Source organism: Heteronotia binoei, chromosome 18 (genome assembly GCF_032191835.1).
Source record: "Heteronotia binoei isolate CCM8104 ecotype False Entrance Well chromosome 18, APGP_CSIRO_Hbin_v1, whole genome shotgun sequence".
Lineage (NCBI taxonomy): Eukaryota > Metazoa > Chordata > Lepidosauria > Squamata > Gekkonidae > Heteronotia > Heteronotia binoei.
In genome coordinates this window covers 33439374-33455048 of record NC_083240.1, presented here as the reverse complement: position 1 = coordinate 33455048, position 15675 = coordinate 33439374, and the positions used below count along the sequence as shown (strand labels likewise).

The window sequence follows — 15675 nt, the reverse complement described above, 5'->3', positions numbered from 1 at the left end:
CTCCCACTGTGATCCCACTATATGATCCAAACGAGAAGGTAATCAGGTATTGTGAAGTTGGGGGCCCGTGTTGTATGTAGCAATAATAACTGAAGAGCAGCCTTACCTGGTGGGAAGTGTCAGGTGAGGGAGGGACAACAGTAACCTGTGCCTGTGCCAAGGAGCCTACAGAGCTGCAGAAATCAACACGATGCTTTCGACCCAAAGACGCCCCCCACCCCGGTCCTCTGCCTGTTTTACAAACACCCCACTAACATGAGGAATGCCCACTGTTGGCCAGTTTGCCTAAGAACAGGTCAACTCCAAGTAGGATTGCAAGCTAGTTTGGTGTAGTGGTTAAGTGCAGGGACTCTTACTCTGGAAAAACCAGGTTTGATTCCCCTCTGCTCCACATGCACCTGCTGAATGACCTTGGGTCAGTCATAGTACGAGGAGGAATGGAAAGGAGATCTTAAGCCGCTCTGAGACTCCGAGTGAAGGGTGGGGTATAAATTGAATATCCTCCTCCTCTTAACCACTGGGATGATCTCAGCCAAAAGCCATGCTACCTGGGGTGAAGTAATCCAGAAAGCAGAAGAACAAGATATTGGATTTATATCCCGCCCTCCACTCCAAAGAGTCTCAGAGCGGCTCACAATCTCCTTTACCTTCCTTCCCCACAACAGACACCCTGTGAGGTGGGTGGGGCTGGAGAGGGCTCTCTCACAGCAGCTGCCCTTTCAAGGACAACCTCTGCCAGATCTATGGCTGACCCAAGGCCATGCTAGCAGGTGCAAGTGGAGGAGTGGGGAATCAAACCCTGTTCTCCCAGATAAGAGTCCGCTCACTTAACCACTACACCAAACTGGCTCTCTTACGATAGGTAAAAACTTCGTCCTGCTCTTACGATAGGTAAAAACTTCAGAAAATGTTTTCTGGAAAAGGAATGATCCTTTGGTGGAAGAAGCTGGCCCAAATGCAATGTGGATGTCCCAGTCTGGTTCCGTGACCCTGACCTGCAGCCCTGCAGGGCTGACTGTGAGCCAGAGAAGTAATGATGAGCAAGCTGATTTGAGGAGCTGTGGAGTGAAGCTAAAGAGAGAGATGGTTCTACCGCCCAGAGCAAAAGGTTGACATCACTACTGCAGAACAAGCACCCAGGAACATCACTACTGCAGAACAAGCACACAGATGTTCTGACTCAGCAATGTACACCTTTAGCAGACAAAGTTCAATTTCTTTGTGCAGTGCAAGTACATGTCCAGCATGGGTACACACAGGTGGCTGGAAAACTGCCAGTATTGGGTGCCTCTTTCACAAGAGCAGGACAAAGATCTCCTCCCCCCCCCCACCCCTGAGATGTTACAGCTTCATTCAACAGCATGCTGAACCCCAACTGCTAATTGTCCTCTCACGGTGATGTGGCCCTTTGTAGACCTTTGAAGATCACAGCTGCGCCATCCATAGCTAGGAGGAGAGAAAGTTAACATACAGCAAAAGGGCCAAGCAAAGTTCTGAGGTAATTTGCCGTCAAGGTGACTGGAAGGCCCAGGTTCACACCCCACCCCAGCCATGGGATTTGCTAGATGTTGGCTCATGTACTCTCAGCCTGGCCTATCTCATAGAACTGTTGTGGGGATAAAATAGTGGGAGGAGTTACTGTATGGATGAGCTCCTTGGAGGAAGGGTGGGATATAAATGGCCAGACAGATGTAGCTGTCAAACCCCTCCACAAGTTCTCTGTACAGTTATTTTAACTCATGGAAGATACCTGGTAGGAAATAACATGACAGCCAGGGTGATCAAGTAACTCTGGGATGGAAGAGAGAAAGGGAGAGCAGATGTCAGACACATGTGTCCTGTCAAGTAACTTCTGACATATGGTGAACCTATGAATTAATGTTCTCCAAAATGTCCTATATTTAACAGCCTTGTTCAAGTCTTGCAAACTGAGCCAATCCATCTCGTGTTGGGTCTTCCTCTTCCTGCTGTAGCTCTTTCTATAATTATTGTCTTTTCCAGTGAGTCTTGTTTTCTTGAGATGTCGCCAAATCCGTTAGCCTTGGTTATTTTAGCTTCTAGGGGAGTTCAGGCTTGATTTTATCTAGAACCCCCTAATTTTTGGGGGGTGGCTTTGGTATCTGTAAAACTTGCCTCCTATACCACAATTGAAAAGAATAAGAAGATATTGGATTTATATCCCGCCCTCCACTCCAAAGAGTCTCAGAATGGCTCACAATATCCTTTACCTTCCTTCCCCACAACAGACACCCTGTGAGCTGGGTGGGGCTGGAGAGGGCTCTCACAGCAGCTGCCCTTTCAAGGACAACCTCTGCCAGAGCTATGGCTGACCCAAGGCCATTCCAGCAGGTGCAAGTGGAGGAGTGGGGAATCAAACCCGGTTCTCCCAGATAAGAGTCCTCACACTTAACCACTACACCAAACTGGCTCTCCTGGCTCACCAAGCTTTCTTCCTGTCAACTTTCTTCACTTCCGCCTCCATGCAGGGTGGTGGGAAATACCTTGGTCTCCAGCAACACATCCTTACACCTGAGCATCTTTTCCTAATTCTAGAACTAATTTCTTCAAGCACACTCATACCAGGACAGACTTGTCTTCTGTACGATCTCAGGATCAGCAGGTGACAAAGGTCTTCATGCCGTGCTCACTTCTCATTGTCTGTATTGCCCTGTCCTTTCACCAACTGCCCATCTCACATAGAATATTTTAAAATCATTTTTTCCACTTCCTTTTCAGACTAGAGTTGTACCAGGTATTGCCTCCAGGTGGTGTGACAGTCACAGGAAAACTGGGGCTCGTGTTGTTAACAAAGTTAGCATTTAGTAATTCACAAGCCCTAATGCCCAGGCATGCAGTGTTGCAAGTGCTGGGCTGGAGCCGTGACTCAAGTTGCCTTGACCAAGGAAAACTTGATTCCGATAATGGGAATGCAGCCACCTCTCAGGTGAAATGGCATGGCCTAGATTCCTAAGAAGCCAGTCAGGCTCCATCCTGAGTTCACGCTTGCAGGACATCTCGGTGAACGACATAATAAGAAAGTACTTGAATGCCAAACATCTGCAAGCCCTGGTGATCAGCTGAAGAACTGTTCAGATCATGTGATGCATAGCCAGCTTCAAGAGTTGATTGGATAAGCATATAGAGCAGAGCTCTATCAGTGGCTATTAGCCACAGCTTATCATTGGAACTCTCTGTATGGGGCGGAGATGCTCTGTATTCTTGGTGGGGCAGCAGTGGGAGGACTTCTAGTGTCCCGGCCTTACTGCTGGACCTCTTGATGGCACTTGGTTTTTTTGGCCACTGTGTGACACAGGGTGTTGGACTGGATGGGCCACTGGCCTGATCCAACATGGCTTCTCTTATGTTCTTATGGACCACAAGAGTTCTTTCTGAAGTCTAGCAGTCTGCTTATGAACTGTCCAGCCTGGGTCAGCCAAATGGCAGGTCCACCTAATTCAGCAGCCTGTTTGTAACAGCGGCTAGCCATATGCTTCTATAGAAGTTCACAAGTGGAGCAGGGAGGCAAATGCTCTTGCCTGCTGTTGTCCACCTGTTGGCATTACTAGCATATGGTTTCTCTGAGAGTGAGCTTGTCCCCAGGCCCAGGGACTCGGCTTACTTGGGAGGTGTGGGGTGGCTGTTTAGGAATCCGCTGGGACAGCAAAGGAGAAGTCTGCCAAGGCAACAGCTACAAGGAAAACTGCTGTAACAGCAGCAACAGGATTTGGTTTCTTTATTCCCCCAGTGCAATTACTGCCTACAGCTGTCTATAGTTCATTCCAATGGCAAAATGGGAGTGGGGTGGGAATGGGGAGATTGCAGGTCCAGCCTCTCTAATATGCTTGTTTAAGGAGCCAACGTTAATAAAAGGTTTCCATGTAGCCTCCAGCACAGATCTTAAAACAGTTAAACACAGACAGGACTTTAATTTGGTACTTGCTCTCAGCTGCTAGGACATTGTATGCACAGCTGTGGAAACAAGAAAAAATACCAGAGAAATGGGACTGGATTGTAAAAGTTTTATCGTGGCGTGAGATGGATAAACTAACTAGAACTCTAAGAGTCTATGATTTAGATATATTCAAAAAGGAGTGGAAGAAATTTAAAGGATATATGGAGAAAGAGTGGAATGTAAAAAGACATTGGACAATTTTTTAGTATTAATGAGAAAAAAAATATTGAACTTTGATTGGTTAGTGGTACCTTTAGTATTGAACTTAATCTATAACTTCGGGGACGTCAACATTGGAGGGAGGGGGGGTTGAAATATCATATGGGTTAGTATAGAAAATTTATAATTAAGTTTTGTAACCATATGTTATCAATAAATTGTTAAAACACATTAAAACAGTTAAACACCCAGCTCCCCCAGAACGCAGAAGAAAACTAGAGGCAAAATATAAAGGTAAAGGTAGTCCCCTGTGCAAGCACCAGTCATTTCCAACTCTGCGGTGACGTCGCATCACGATGTTTTCATGGCAGATTTTTTTAATGGCATGCTTTGCCATTGCCTTCCCCAGTCATCTACACTTTATCCCCAGCAAGCTGGGTACTCATTTTACTGACCTTGGAAGGCTAAGTCAACCTCAAGCTGGCTACCTGAACCCAGTTCCCACTGTGATCAAACTCAGGTCATGAGCAGAGCTTGGACTGCAGTACTGCAGCTTACCACTCTGCGCCATGGAGCAAAATAAGAACCAACCTACTGCAGTCGGAGCCCTCTGCTCACGACCTGAGTTCAATCCCGGTGGAAGCTGGGTTCAGGTAGCCAGCTCATGGTTAACTCAACCTTCCAAGGTTGGTAAAATGAAGACCCAGCTTGCTGGGGAGAAAGTGTAAATGACTGGGGAAGGCAATGGCAAACCACTCTGTAAAAAGTCTGCCGTGAAAACATTGTGAAAGCAACATCACCCCAGAGTCGGAAATGACTGGTGCTTGCACAGGGGATTACCTTTTAAAAAAACAGAGGGGCTGTGGCTCAGTGGTAGAGCATCTATTGGGCATGCAAAAAGATCTCCAACTAAAAGGACCAGGTGGAGAGGATGTCAAAGACCACTACGAGATGCTGGAGAGCTGCTGCCAGTCTGAGTAGACAATACTGACTTTGATGGACCAAAGATCTCATTCATTATAATTGCAGCTTCATGGGCACTGAGATGTGCAAGAGCACCACCCACTGGCAAGGATGGTTATATAAGTATTAAAAACGTCCTGTAATTAAAACTATAATGTAATTATTAGGAAGGGGGCATGATCTGTCATCCAAAATGGTTTCTGGGAGTGTCTTCCTGCTTGAGTTCTATAGTCATAATTTAAGCCCCTGTAATTGATAATTGAGCCTTCGGGTTCAGGGCATCCTGCTAGGTCTTAATGTCTTTTGCCTGTAGCGCCACATCAGATGCACTAGAACTTCTCGCCAATTCTTCTTCAAAGACTGGACGCTCATCAGAAAGCACAGGGACTTGTAGTGACATATCCGCCAAGTCTCCCTCTGCCGTACCTTCTTGAGTGCATTATTCATCTTTTCTTTCAATGGCTCTGTGTACCAGAAGGTAAATCTATATCAGCCAAACACATTTTGCTTGCAACGAGTCTCACAGATGAGTCACAGACGAACCTGTACATCTCCTGGTCTACATCCTCAGGAACCTGAGGTAAAAGCCCCTTCACAATCCAGAAAAGCTCTGCAGGATGACACTCAGCGGACACACTAATAAAAAAGGGGATTTTAGTAGTTAGGAGGAGGTTGATGGGCAATAGGTACGGGACAGACAAAAGGAAATGCTTCTGTGGTATCGATACGGATAGTAATGTGCCTCCAGTGATAAGCTTTGAGGCAAGCAGTGAAGGTCCTTTCGGGTTGGCCCTTCTATTTTGGCTTATCAGCTTCTCACTGGTAGTGGGAGACATCCAACTGTCCCACTTCGTCGCCCACTGGTGACTGAAGCTCCTGAAGGAGGAAACTGATAAAAAATGTGAGCGCCAGAATCATGCAGACATTTTTGTCAAAAACTAGAAGTGATGTCGTGGTGCAGGGCACTCTAGGATGTGTCAAAACTCTGTGATAAAACCATAGAGGTTTTTTTTTTTTGGCAAGTTCTCGATGGGCCCCTGCCATGTCATTTCCAGTCTTATGGTATCTCTTTTGCCATCTTTTTATTCTTAATTGTTTTGTTTTAAAAATTACATATTGACTGGTTTTTAATTGTTACATATTCTGTTGTTACCTGCCTGAACCTGTTCGGAAAGGGTGGAATATAAATATAATAAATAAATTTTCAATTTTTTAACATAAGCGATGTTAATATACTAGTATGCAACCAGGGCATCAGCCTCCACTCCCCCAAAACGCACCTGTCAATTGCTGGCTGCGGGCTCTCGACCCTGTTTCTACTGCCAACCCTAGCAGGTTCTAACAACTGTAATCATACATAGTTACGTAATTGCAGTAAGAACTTTAATGAGATAACTAAACTGTGAAGGTTCAGCTGAGAGGATGTGGAAAGTAATAACTAGGTTCCTAGGGGTGAAATTTTAACTAGGGATTTTGTGCTTGCTAGTAGTAGGAAAGGGCCCCGTGGTGCAGAGTGGTAAAGCTGCAGTACTGCAGTCAGAACCCTCTACTCATGACCTGAGTTTGATCCCAGTGGAAGCTGGTTCAGGTAGCTGGCTCCAGGTTGACTCAGCCTTCCATCCTTCCGAGGTTGGTCAAATGAGTACCCAGCTTGCTGGGGGGAAAGTGTAAAAGACTGGGGAAGGCAATGGCAAACCACCCCATAAAAAGTCTGCTGTGAAAACGTTGTGGAAGCAACATCTCCCCAGAGTCAGAAACGAATGATGCTTGCACGGGGGACTACCTTTACCTTTACTAAGTAGGAATGGAGCAGTTGTAAGCCCTTCTTCCTGGAGTGTTCCTAACACACTCAATAAACAAAATTGATTTATTTTTCAATTTATATCCCACCCTATTTTGCAAGCGGACTCAGGGCAGCTTACAATAGTAAAACAACATAAACAAAGCCTCTCTTTACCTTCAGTCTGGTAGCGGGATTCCAAAAAGTGCTTTTCTCCAACTTCATCAATCCTTCCAGGCCTGTTCCTGGCTGTAGGTCTCTTTTCAGACCTCTAGTTTCACTTTCCTTCCTGTAGCGTTTCACTCTGTAAATCTTTTGTTATTGCTGTGCTTGAATGTGGGGTTTTATTTTTATGTTGCTGTGGGTTAAAATGTAGAGCCAGTTGGGTGTAATGGTTAAGTGTGCAGACTCTTACCTGGAATAACTGGGTCTGATTTCCTACTCCTCCACTTGCACCTGCTGGAACGGTCTTGGGTTAGCCATAGCTATTGCAGGAGTTGTCCTTGAAAAGGCAGCTGCTGTGAGAGCTCTCTCAGCCCCACCCACCTTAGAGGGTGTCTGTTGTGGAGGGAGAAGATATAGGAGACTGTAAGTCGCTCTGAGTCTCTGATTAACAATGGAGTAACGGAGCTGTAACTTACTAAAGAGCCTGTCCTAGCTGGCTGCATGTGGAGGAGAGGGGAATCAAATCCGGTTCTCCAGATTAGTGTGTGGCACTCTTAACTACTACACCAAACTGGCGATGAGGACAAGTGGAGCCCCAGGAGGAGGAGAAAGCAAGCAGTTGGCAACTGGCTATTCCGCCAGGGGAGCACAGGGCATTAATCTGTCCCTGAGAGTCAGTTTGGCGTAGTGGTTAAGTGCGTGGACTCTTATCTTGGAGAACTGGGTTTGATTCCCCACTCCTCCACTTGCAGCTGCTGGAATGCATCAGCCATCGCTCTCGTAGTTGTCCTTGAAAGGGCAGCTTCTATGAGAGCCCTCTCAGCCTCGCCTACCTCACAGACTGTCTGTTGTGGGGGAGGAAGGTCAAGGAGATTGACTGCTCTTAGACTCTGATATTCAGAGTATAGGGCAGGATATAAATCTAAATTATTCTTCCTTGGTAGCCAGGTGCTTAGGTAGCAGGAGACACTGAAAGTAAAGCCTCTGAGCTTGGAAGGGGAGCTGAAGGTTCTCATCCCTTCAGTGGGAAACTCCTATGTTGATCAGGTGGTGGTGCAGGCTACCCTCAAGAGAAAGGAAAGCCCCTCTGGGGAAGTTGGAAACCCCAAGCAGGGCAAGGCAGAACAGGGCCAGCAGGTCAGAGCAGGCGTGTTCTGCCACAACCTTTCCCACTGTAGACTGCTCATTATTTTAGGGAACGGATTGCCTCAAGAGGTACGAATGCCACCGCCTTAGACAGAATTAAAAGAGGACTATGGAAGATAAATCTATCAACAGCTACTACCCATATGAGGATTTAATGCATTTGGATTTATTTGTCAGCCATTTCAAGCAGATCTCTGGAAAAGTAACATCTAAATTTTCTTTAAAAATAAATTACATCTAAATGGAACCTCCGTGTTCAGAGAAAGTGTACCTGCTGGGAGTTAACATTGGGTGTAGTCTACACATGCACTGTCATGTTACAACTTAGAGGACAGAGGATTGCTTCACAGCACTCTGCTTTCTCAGGAAGTCTGGAATGTCAGTTTGGTGTAGTGGTTAAGTGTGCGGACTCTTATCTGGGAGAACCGGGTTTGATTCCCCACACCTCCACTTGCACCTGCTAGCATGGCCTTGGGGCAGCCATAGTTCTGGCAGAGGTTGTCCTTGAAAGGGCAGCTGCTGGGAGAGCCCTCTCCAGCCCCACCCACCTCACAGGGTGTCTGTTGTGGGAGAGGGAGATAAAGGAGATTGTGAGCCGTTCTGAGACTCTTGAGTGGAGGGCGGAATATAAATCTAATGTCTTCAATGTCTTCTTCTTTTAGTCTACTGAGGAGCTTTGGGGGATGAGGAGAAGAGGAGAAAGATTTGGAACAAATGCAATTGAACAGAGGGGAGGGCATGCTATTGTGTGTTACTCTACGGGTAGCCTTTATTGCTTATGCTGATAAAAGTAAACACATCATGCCAAAGGCAGATTTATATAAAGATACCTTAATTTTAGAGCTCTGCAGTTCTATAATTGCATCCATTCATAGTAATTCCAGGGGGGAATTTATTCCTTTGATGCTCAAAAGACCCTTACAACAAAGAGTGTTACCACATATGGAACAAGAAATGCCAGATGTTCAAGCTGAATTCAGAAAAGGAAGAGGTACTAGAGATCATATTGCAAATTCAATTTGGTTCCTGGAGCATATGAAAGAATTTCAGAATGAAATTAGCTTGTGTTTCATAAGATACAGCAAAAATTTTCTAACTCTGTGGATCATGAAAAAAATGATGGTTGTTTTAAAATACGGTTACCATATTTTGAGAAGCAAAAGAAAGGACATATTTCCTGACTGACTACTTCAAACAAGAGATCACTATGACAGATTTCATTTTAAATGCCCCTGCTATTTAAGTTGTGACACGTGCTACTAACTAGGAATAGTCCTAACCTGCAAACCCCAAAAGATATTTTCATCAGGTTTTTAAAAAGAGCTCAAAAGAGGCCAGACACCCCCCAAAAGAGGACATATTAAAATTATTTTAAATTAAAAAGAAATTAATGTGCCACAACATCTCATTATTTGGATGTGGAACCTGGACAAGAGGCTACTGTTAAGATAAAACATTGAGAAACAAAATGGTTTCAAATTGGCAAAGGTGCCACACAAGGATAAATTTGATCTCCCTGTCTTTTCAATCTATGTGTAGAACACATCATGCAGAAAGCTGATTAGATTTAGATGAAAGTGGAGTGAACACTGGGTGAAGAAACATTAACAGTCTGAAATATGCAGATACCACCACATTACTGGCAGAAAGCAGTGAAGACTTGAAACAACTTCTGATGAAGCAGAAAGTGCTGAAACAGGATTACAGCTGAACATGAAGACGAAAGTAATCACTACTGGGGAATTACACAACCTTAAGACTAATGATGAAGGAAATGAAATTTTCTATTTCTTGGCTCCATCATTAACCAAAAGGGGGAGATGGCAACCAAGAAATCAGAACAAGATTAAAGCTGAGAATATTATAGTAATGCATTCTACACAGGTCAAAGTCAACTCAAAACCTCCAGCTGGTAAAGAACACTTTAGCCCAGTTACTACTGAGTGCCAAGTGGGGCATACATGTCCCCCACATTCTGCAGTCATTCCATTGCTTACTGATCAGCTAGTTGGTCTAACTGAAGGCACTAGTTGTCACTTACAATACCTCTTAATGGCCTTGCAACCACATACCTGCAGAACCACCTCTGCTGCCACATGAGAGCTTTACTCATCTGAGCAAAGCCTTCTGAAGGTAAAACTACCAATTCTTGTGCATTTTCTGTGCACCTGTTGGAACAGAATGCCTTGGAAGTCCGGGGATGCCTCTACACTTTCTGCAGAAGTGCTTAGCACAGCATGTTTACAAAGGGATTATAACTGTAGCAGAATGGAAGAGTCTAATGGAGGGGTTGTAATGGAAGAGGAATGTAGTCTATTGCAGTGATTAGGGTATTACTTTACTGCATTATCCGCTCCATGTTTGCAATACCACTTATTATCTTACTTACAGTCTTGCCTTAGGCAGTCAACTGTCTTCCCTGTCTTGTAATTCTGTAGGCACTTGAACTGTTCATTGTATACCTTATGCTTAGTATCTTGCTTTCATTCTGTCACCCACCTTGAGTCTTAGCAAGAGAGACGGGCCACAAATAAAGTCCACAATGGAAGAGGTGTGTGGTCTGTGCCATTTCTCTGGCCAAACTTGGGAGTTATACAAGAGAAGCTTCCTACACACTTATCCCCATTGAGATTTCCTCATTTCAGCACCTGTCAGGGCTACGAAAAGCACTCAGTGTGTAGGGCTGCTGGCCTCCAGGTGAGGCCTGGAGATCTCCTGGAATGACAATTGATCTTCAGACTACACAGATCAGTTTCCCAAGAGAAAAACGGCTGCTATGAAAGGTGGATTTTATCCTATTATATCCTGCTGAGGTCCCTCCTCTCTAAGGGTTGCCAGCCTCCATATGGGGCCTGGAGATCTCCCACTTTTACATCTGATCTCCAACTGGCAGAGATCAGTTCCCTTGGAGAAAATGGCTGTTTTGAAGGGTGGACTCTAGGACATTCGTAATGTGCTGAGGCCTCTCCTCTTCCCAGACCTTTCCTGGATCCACCCCCAAAGTTTCCAGGTATTTTCCAACACAGAACAGGTAGTAATCCTATCCCCCCCACAAAATGCCACAACCTCCCCAGTTTCGAGGAATTTTCCCACCAGTAGCCGGCAACCTTCCTAGCATTGCGCTTCAGCCTCGATTAATCCAAGCCAACCAGCACAACGCTGACAAAAACTGGGGCGACCTCTTTTTCCTCTCCCAAGCAAGCCGTCCTGGCAAACAAAGGCGCCACCCAAGTAGTGTTGCCAAGTCTGACTCAATAAATATTTGGGGAGTTTAGAAGATGACGACTGCAGATTTATACCCCACCCTTCTCTCTGAATCAGAGCGTCTTATGATCGCCTATATCTTCTCCCCCCACAACAAGCACCCTGGGGGTGGGGCTGAGAGGGCTCTCACAGAAGCTGTCCTTTCAAGGACAACCTCTGCAAAAGCTATAGCTGACCTAAAGCCATTCCAGCAGCTGTAAGTGGAGGAGTGAGGAATCAAACCCAGTTCTCTCAATTAAGAGTCCACATATTAACCACTACACCAAACTTTAGGGATGGAGGCAGGATATTTTGGGGATGGAGCCAAAATCAAGGGTATGACAAGCACCATTGAACTCCAAAAAGAGTTCTGCCAATCACATTTAAAGGACCATGCACCTTTTAAATGCTGTAATGGAGGATAGGGGCACCTTCTTTTGGGGCTCATAAAATTGGACCCCCTGGTCCAATCCCTTTGAAACTTGGGGAGTGTTTTGAACAGAGGCACCGGGTGCTATGCTGAAATTTTGGTGCCTCTACCTAAAAAACAGCCCCTCTGAAGCCACAGATACCCACGGAATCGATCTCCATAGGGTATAATGGAGTGCCCAGCAGACATTTCCCTCCCGGGGGTGGGGGGGCTCCAAACCGGGGAGCCCCTGCCCCCAACTGAGGATAAGCCACCCTATACCCAAGGTCGCCTTCCGACGTCTTGCAGAGCCCTCTTCCGTGGCGCAAAGCCTCGAGATCGGGTCAGAATCAGCAGAGCGCCACCGTCCCGCCCCCCCCCCCCCCCAATACATGCGCAGAACCCCCGCGGCTCCCTCCCGTTCCCTTCCACTGCGTCACCCACCGGCGAGGGGCTCCCCCAACCAGCCGCCCTTCAATCCCGCCCTCTCTCTCTCCCTTTCGCGCAGGCGCAGCGCGACCGGCGCAGTCAAGCCGAGAAGGGCAGGCGGTTTTTCCTCCCTCGTGACGCCATGGCGTCGGCGCGGCGCGCTGACGTAGGCGTTGCCGGGGAACGCTGCGTCCTCCCTCCCCCCCCTGCAGTTCGCTCGCCAGCCAGCCCGTTCTTCCTCCTCCTGGGTTCAGACCCAGCTGGTGCCGGGAGGGAGCCTGAGCGGGCCGGCGAAGCGGCCGCCATGGTGCTCGTCAAGGAATAGTGAGTTGAGGGGACCAGGGGGGCGGCCGTTCTTTTCCGTTCTCCTCAGGCGGAGGAGGGGGAAGGGGCTCCAGCGGCAGGGCTGGGGGTGTCGGTGCGGGGGAGGCGAGCGGGCTCCCTTCCCCGTCCTCCTTGAGGCGGCTGCGGCTCCTTGAGGGGACGGGCGCCGAGGCTGCCGCTGCCGTGAAGGTCATACTGTGGCTTGTGCCGCGCAGTAGGAGACTTCTCGCCCCGTCCCGTCCGCCTCTCCTTCCCCGTCCCGAAGCCCTTCCTCTTAGAGAAGCCCCGGTCTCCCCCCTCCTGCCGCGGCTCCCCCGAGCCAGCCTCCCCCATCCGTGGGTCTCTGGCGCTCTCCGTCCCTCCTGGAAGTTGCCCTTGAGGTCGGCAGTTCCTCTTCCGAAAAGCTGCCGCAGTAGGGTTGCCAAGTCCAATTCAAGAAATATCAGGGGACTTTGGGGGCGGAGCCAGGAGACTTTGGGGGGAGGGGTGGAGCCTGGAGCAAGGTTGTGACAAGCACAATGGAACTCCAAAGGGAGTTCTGGCCATCACATTTCAAGGGACCGCACGCCTTTTGAATGCCTTCTCTCCGTTAGAAATAATTTAGGATAGGGGCACCTCTTTTTGTGGCTCACAGAATTGGACCCCGCCCCCCCCCCCCCCCCCGTCCAGATCCTTTTGAAACTTGGAGAGTGTTTTGAGAAGAGGGAGCGGATGCTATGCTGAAAATTTGGTGCCTCTACATTAAAAAAACAACCCCCCCAGCCCCAGATATCCGCGGATCAATTCCCCATTATACCCTATGGCAATCCGTTTCCATAGGGAATAATGAGTGCCCAGCAGACATTCCCCCCCCCCCCGAACTTTCTGATGACCCTGAAGCGGGGGGAGGGCCTCCAAAGCGGGGGATCCCTGCAGAAGCCCTGAAGGGGGGAGTGGGCTAGGCAATGCCAGTTGCCCTGCCAGGAAACCAGGCAGGAGTCCCTCCCCCCCCCCAGGTGGGGTGGGGGGGGACCTTGAAGATTGCTTCTTCACAATTGGGGGGACACTTTCCTGAGACAGGAGCTCACTTTTGTCAGTTGCAACAGGAAAAGCAATTCAGATGCCATTGGAAAAGCTTCGGGTTTGCAAAAAAGGAGCTGAAAGGGGGGGGGGGTAGTAGAGAAAAGCTAATGGGGGGATTATCTGGCCAGCCCTCACAATCTCCAAGCCCTGGGTGCAGCTTCAGTGTTATCTCTGTGCTCTCCAAGAACAAAAGCCACAGGGCAGCCTTCTTCTTTCCCCTCTCTGCAGCTCGGAGTGATTTTTTTTTTTTTTTTTAGGCTGCAGAATCTTGATTTTTGTGTTTCTTCCCAGCAACTTCTCTGTAAAGCGGTCGCTGTTTTTGATGCTGATTTGGATGTGAACTGGAACTCCCTGTAGGAAGTGATTTATAAACTTGCCTGTGTTTGTGGCCCAAAATAGACACATGTGCTGGTTTGTGTATCAGAAGAGTGCAGTTCCTTTTTAGGAGCCCCTTTTCTTGTTGAGCTGGGATATATCGCTGCTTCAGATGTTCTTCTGCTTGGCTGTTTGTCACCTGGTGTTTCTGATTCTTGAAAAGAGATTATTTGGGCCAGGGACAGGGCTGGAAAAGTTTGGTGCTTCTTAAGTGACTGCGCAGAGCTTTGAGCTGGGCATTTCATAAAATGTAGATTTTGGAAGCGTTTCAGGCTTCAATTGCAGTCCTTGTCCTCCTCTTCTGAAGTGCTGAAGAATTGCCTGATGCCAGGTGTGTGTCTTCTCTTTGATCCTCATGTGGTATCTTCCAGCATATTTGTGTAGTGCCAGTTTTGGAATGGGATTCACCCATGTAATGTGCCCATCTCTTATGTAATCGATGTTAGCCATGGGGCTTAAGCCTGGGCTGGTCCCTGCCTTGCTGCTGTGGCTTGTGATGGGTGCTGATGGGCCGAATTTTGTATTTGGGAAGATACTAGCATCTTCCAGGTGTACTTCTGTTTGTGAAACTAAGGGGGCGTTAAGCTGCCCTGTGGGTGCCCTTTCTTGTTCCCTTTCCCTGCTGGAGTTTGCTTTCATGTACTTTATCGGGCTTGAAAACATCATAAGCTTTGCTAAGTTCTGGTTTTTATACATATATATAATTAGGGCCTTTTTTGAGCAGGAATGCACAAGAACACAGTTCTTGCTGGCTTGGCATAAGGGAGTGTGGCCTAATATGCAAACGAGCTCCTGCTGGGCCTTTTTTTTAATTAAAAAGCCTTGTGTGAAACAATGGTGATATCAGGGGATGTGACCTTATATGTAAATGAGTTCCTGCTGGACTTCTTTACCAAAAAAGCTTGTATATAATGTCCTGTTATATTTTTTGCCTTTTGTGTTTCCTCCTTGTGATGCTATTGACATAAAGCACTAAGGTCACCTGAGCATCTTTTAAGTGTGGCCTGAGGCCTAGAAGTAGCTTCTTTCAAGGGTATACTTTGGTGAGGTATTCTGCCTTGCTTCAGGAAAGTTTTTGGTATGTGCTGTTAAGCTTACTGGAGACATTCGTTTTACTGCTGTTTCTCTAAATCTGGCAAATTTCTTACTTTTGTTGTCGTTCTGTAGCAGCTTTGCCATTATGTGAATTAATTTGAGATGCTTGCCATTGGTGTTCTTTTATGGTCCGCTAGTCAGGAGCCCCATGGCACAGAGTGGCCAGCTGCAGTACTGCAGTCCAGGCTCCACTCATGACTTGAGTTTGATCCTGGCGGAAGCTGGGTTCAGGTAGCCAGCTCAAGGTTGACTCAGCCTTCCATCCTTCTGAGAACAGTAAAACGCATACCCAGCTTGCTGGGGGTAAAGTGTAGAGGACTGAGGAAGGCAATGGCAAGCAACCCTGTAAAAAGTCTGCCAGTAAAATGTTGTGATGTGATGTCACCCCATGGGTCGGTAATGACTCTGCGCTTGCACAGGGGCTTACCTTACCTTTTTAAGGGTATCCTTGAAATACTTTCATTAACTCTCCTAGAGAGCCAGTAGCAAAATTTAGGACTCAGGTTTATTTACCAGGCTTGAGGGTTTGCGGTTTTTATGACCATGTTTTCTAGAAGTTACTACACATGTAAA

General features: G+C 47.2%; 1 protein-coding gene across 1 annotated transcript in view; it reads left to right on the top strand.

The window, feature by feature from the left end:
* Nucleotides 1–12453: 12453 nt before the first annotated feature.
* PITPNA (phosphatidylinositol transfer protein alpha) overlaps nucleotides 12454–15675 on the top strand; it is a 32324-nt gene continuing 29102 nt past the window's right edge. The window contains exon 1 of the mRNA XM_060259194.1: nucleotides 12454–12570. Within this exon, the coding sequence (XP_060115177.1) occupies nucleotides 12551–12570 (20 nt within the window). The 5' untranslated portion in view covers nucleotides 12454–12550. The remainder of the gene's footprint in view (nucleotides 12571–15675) is intronic.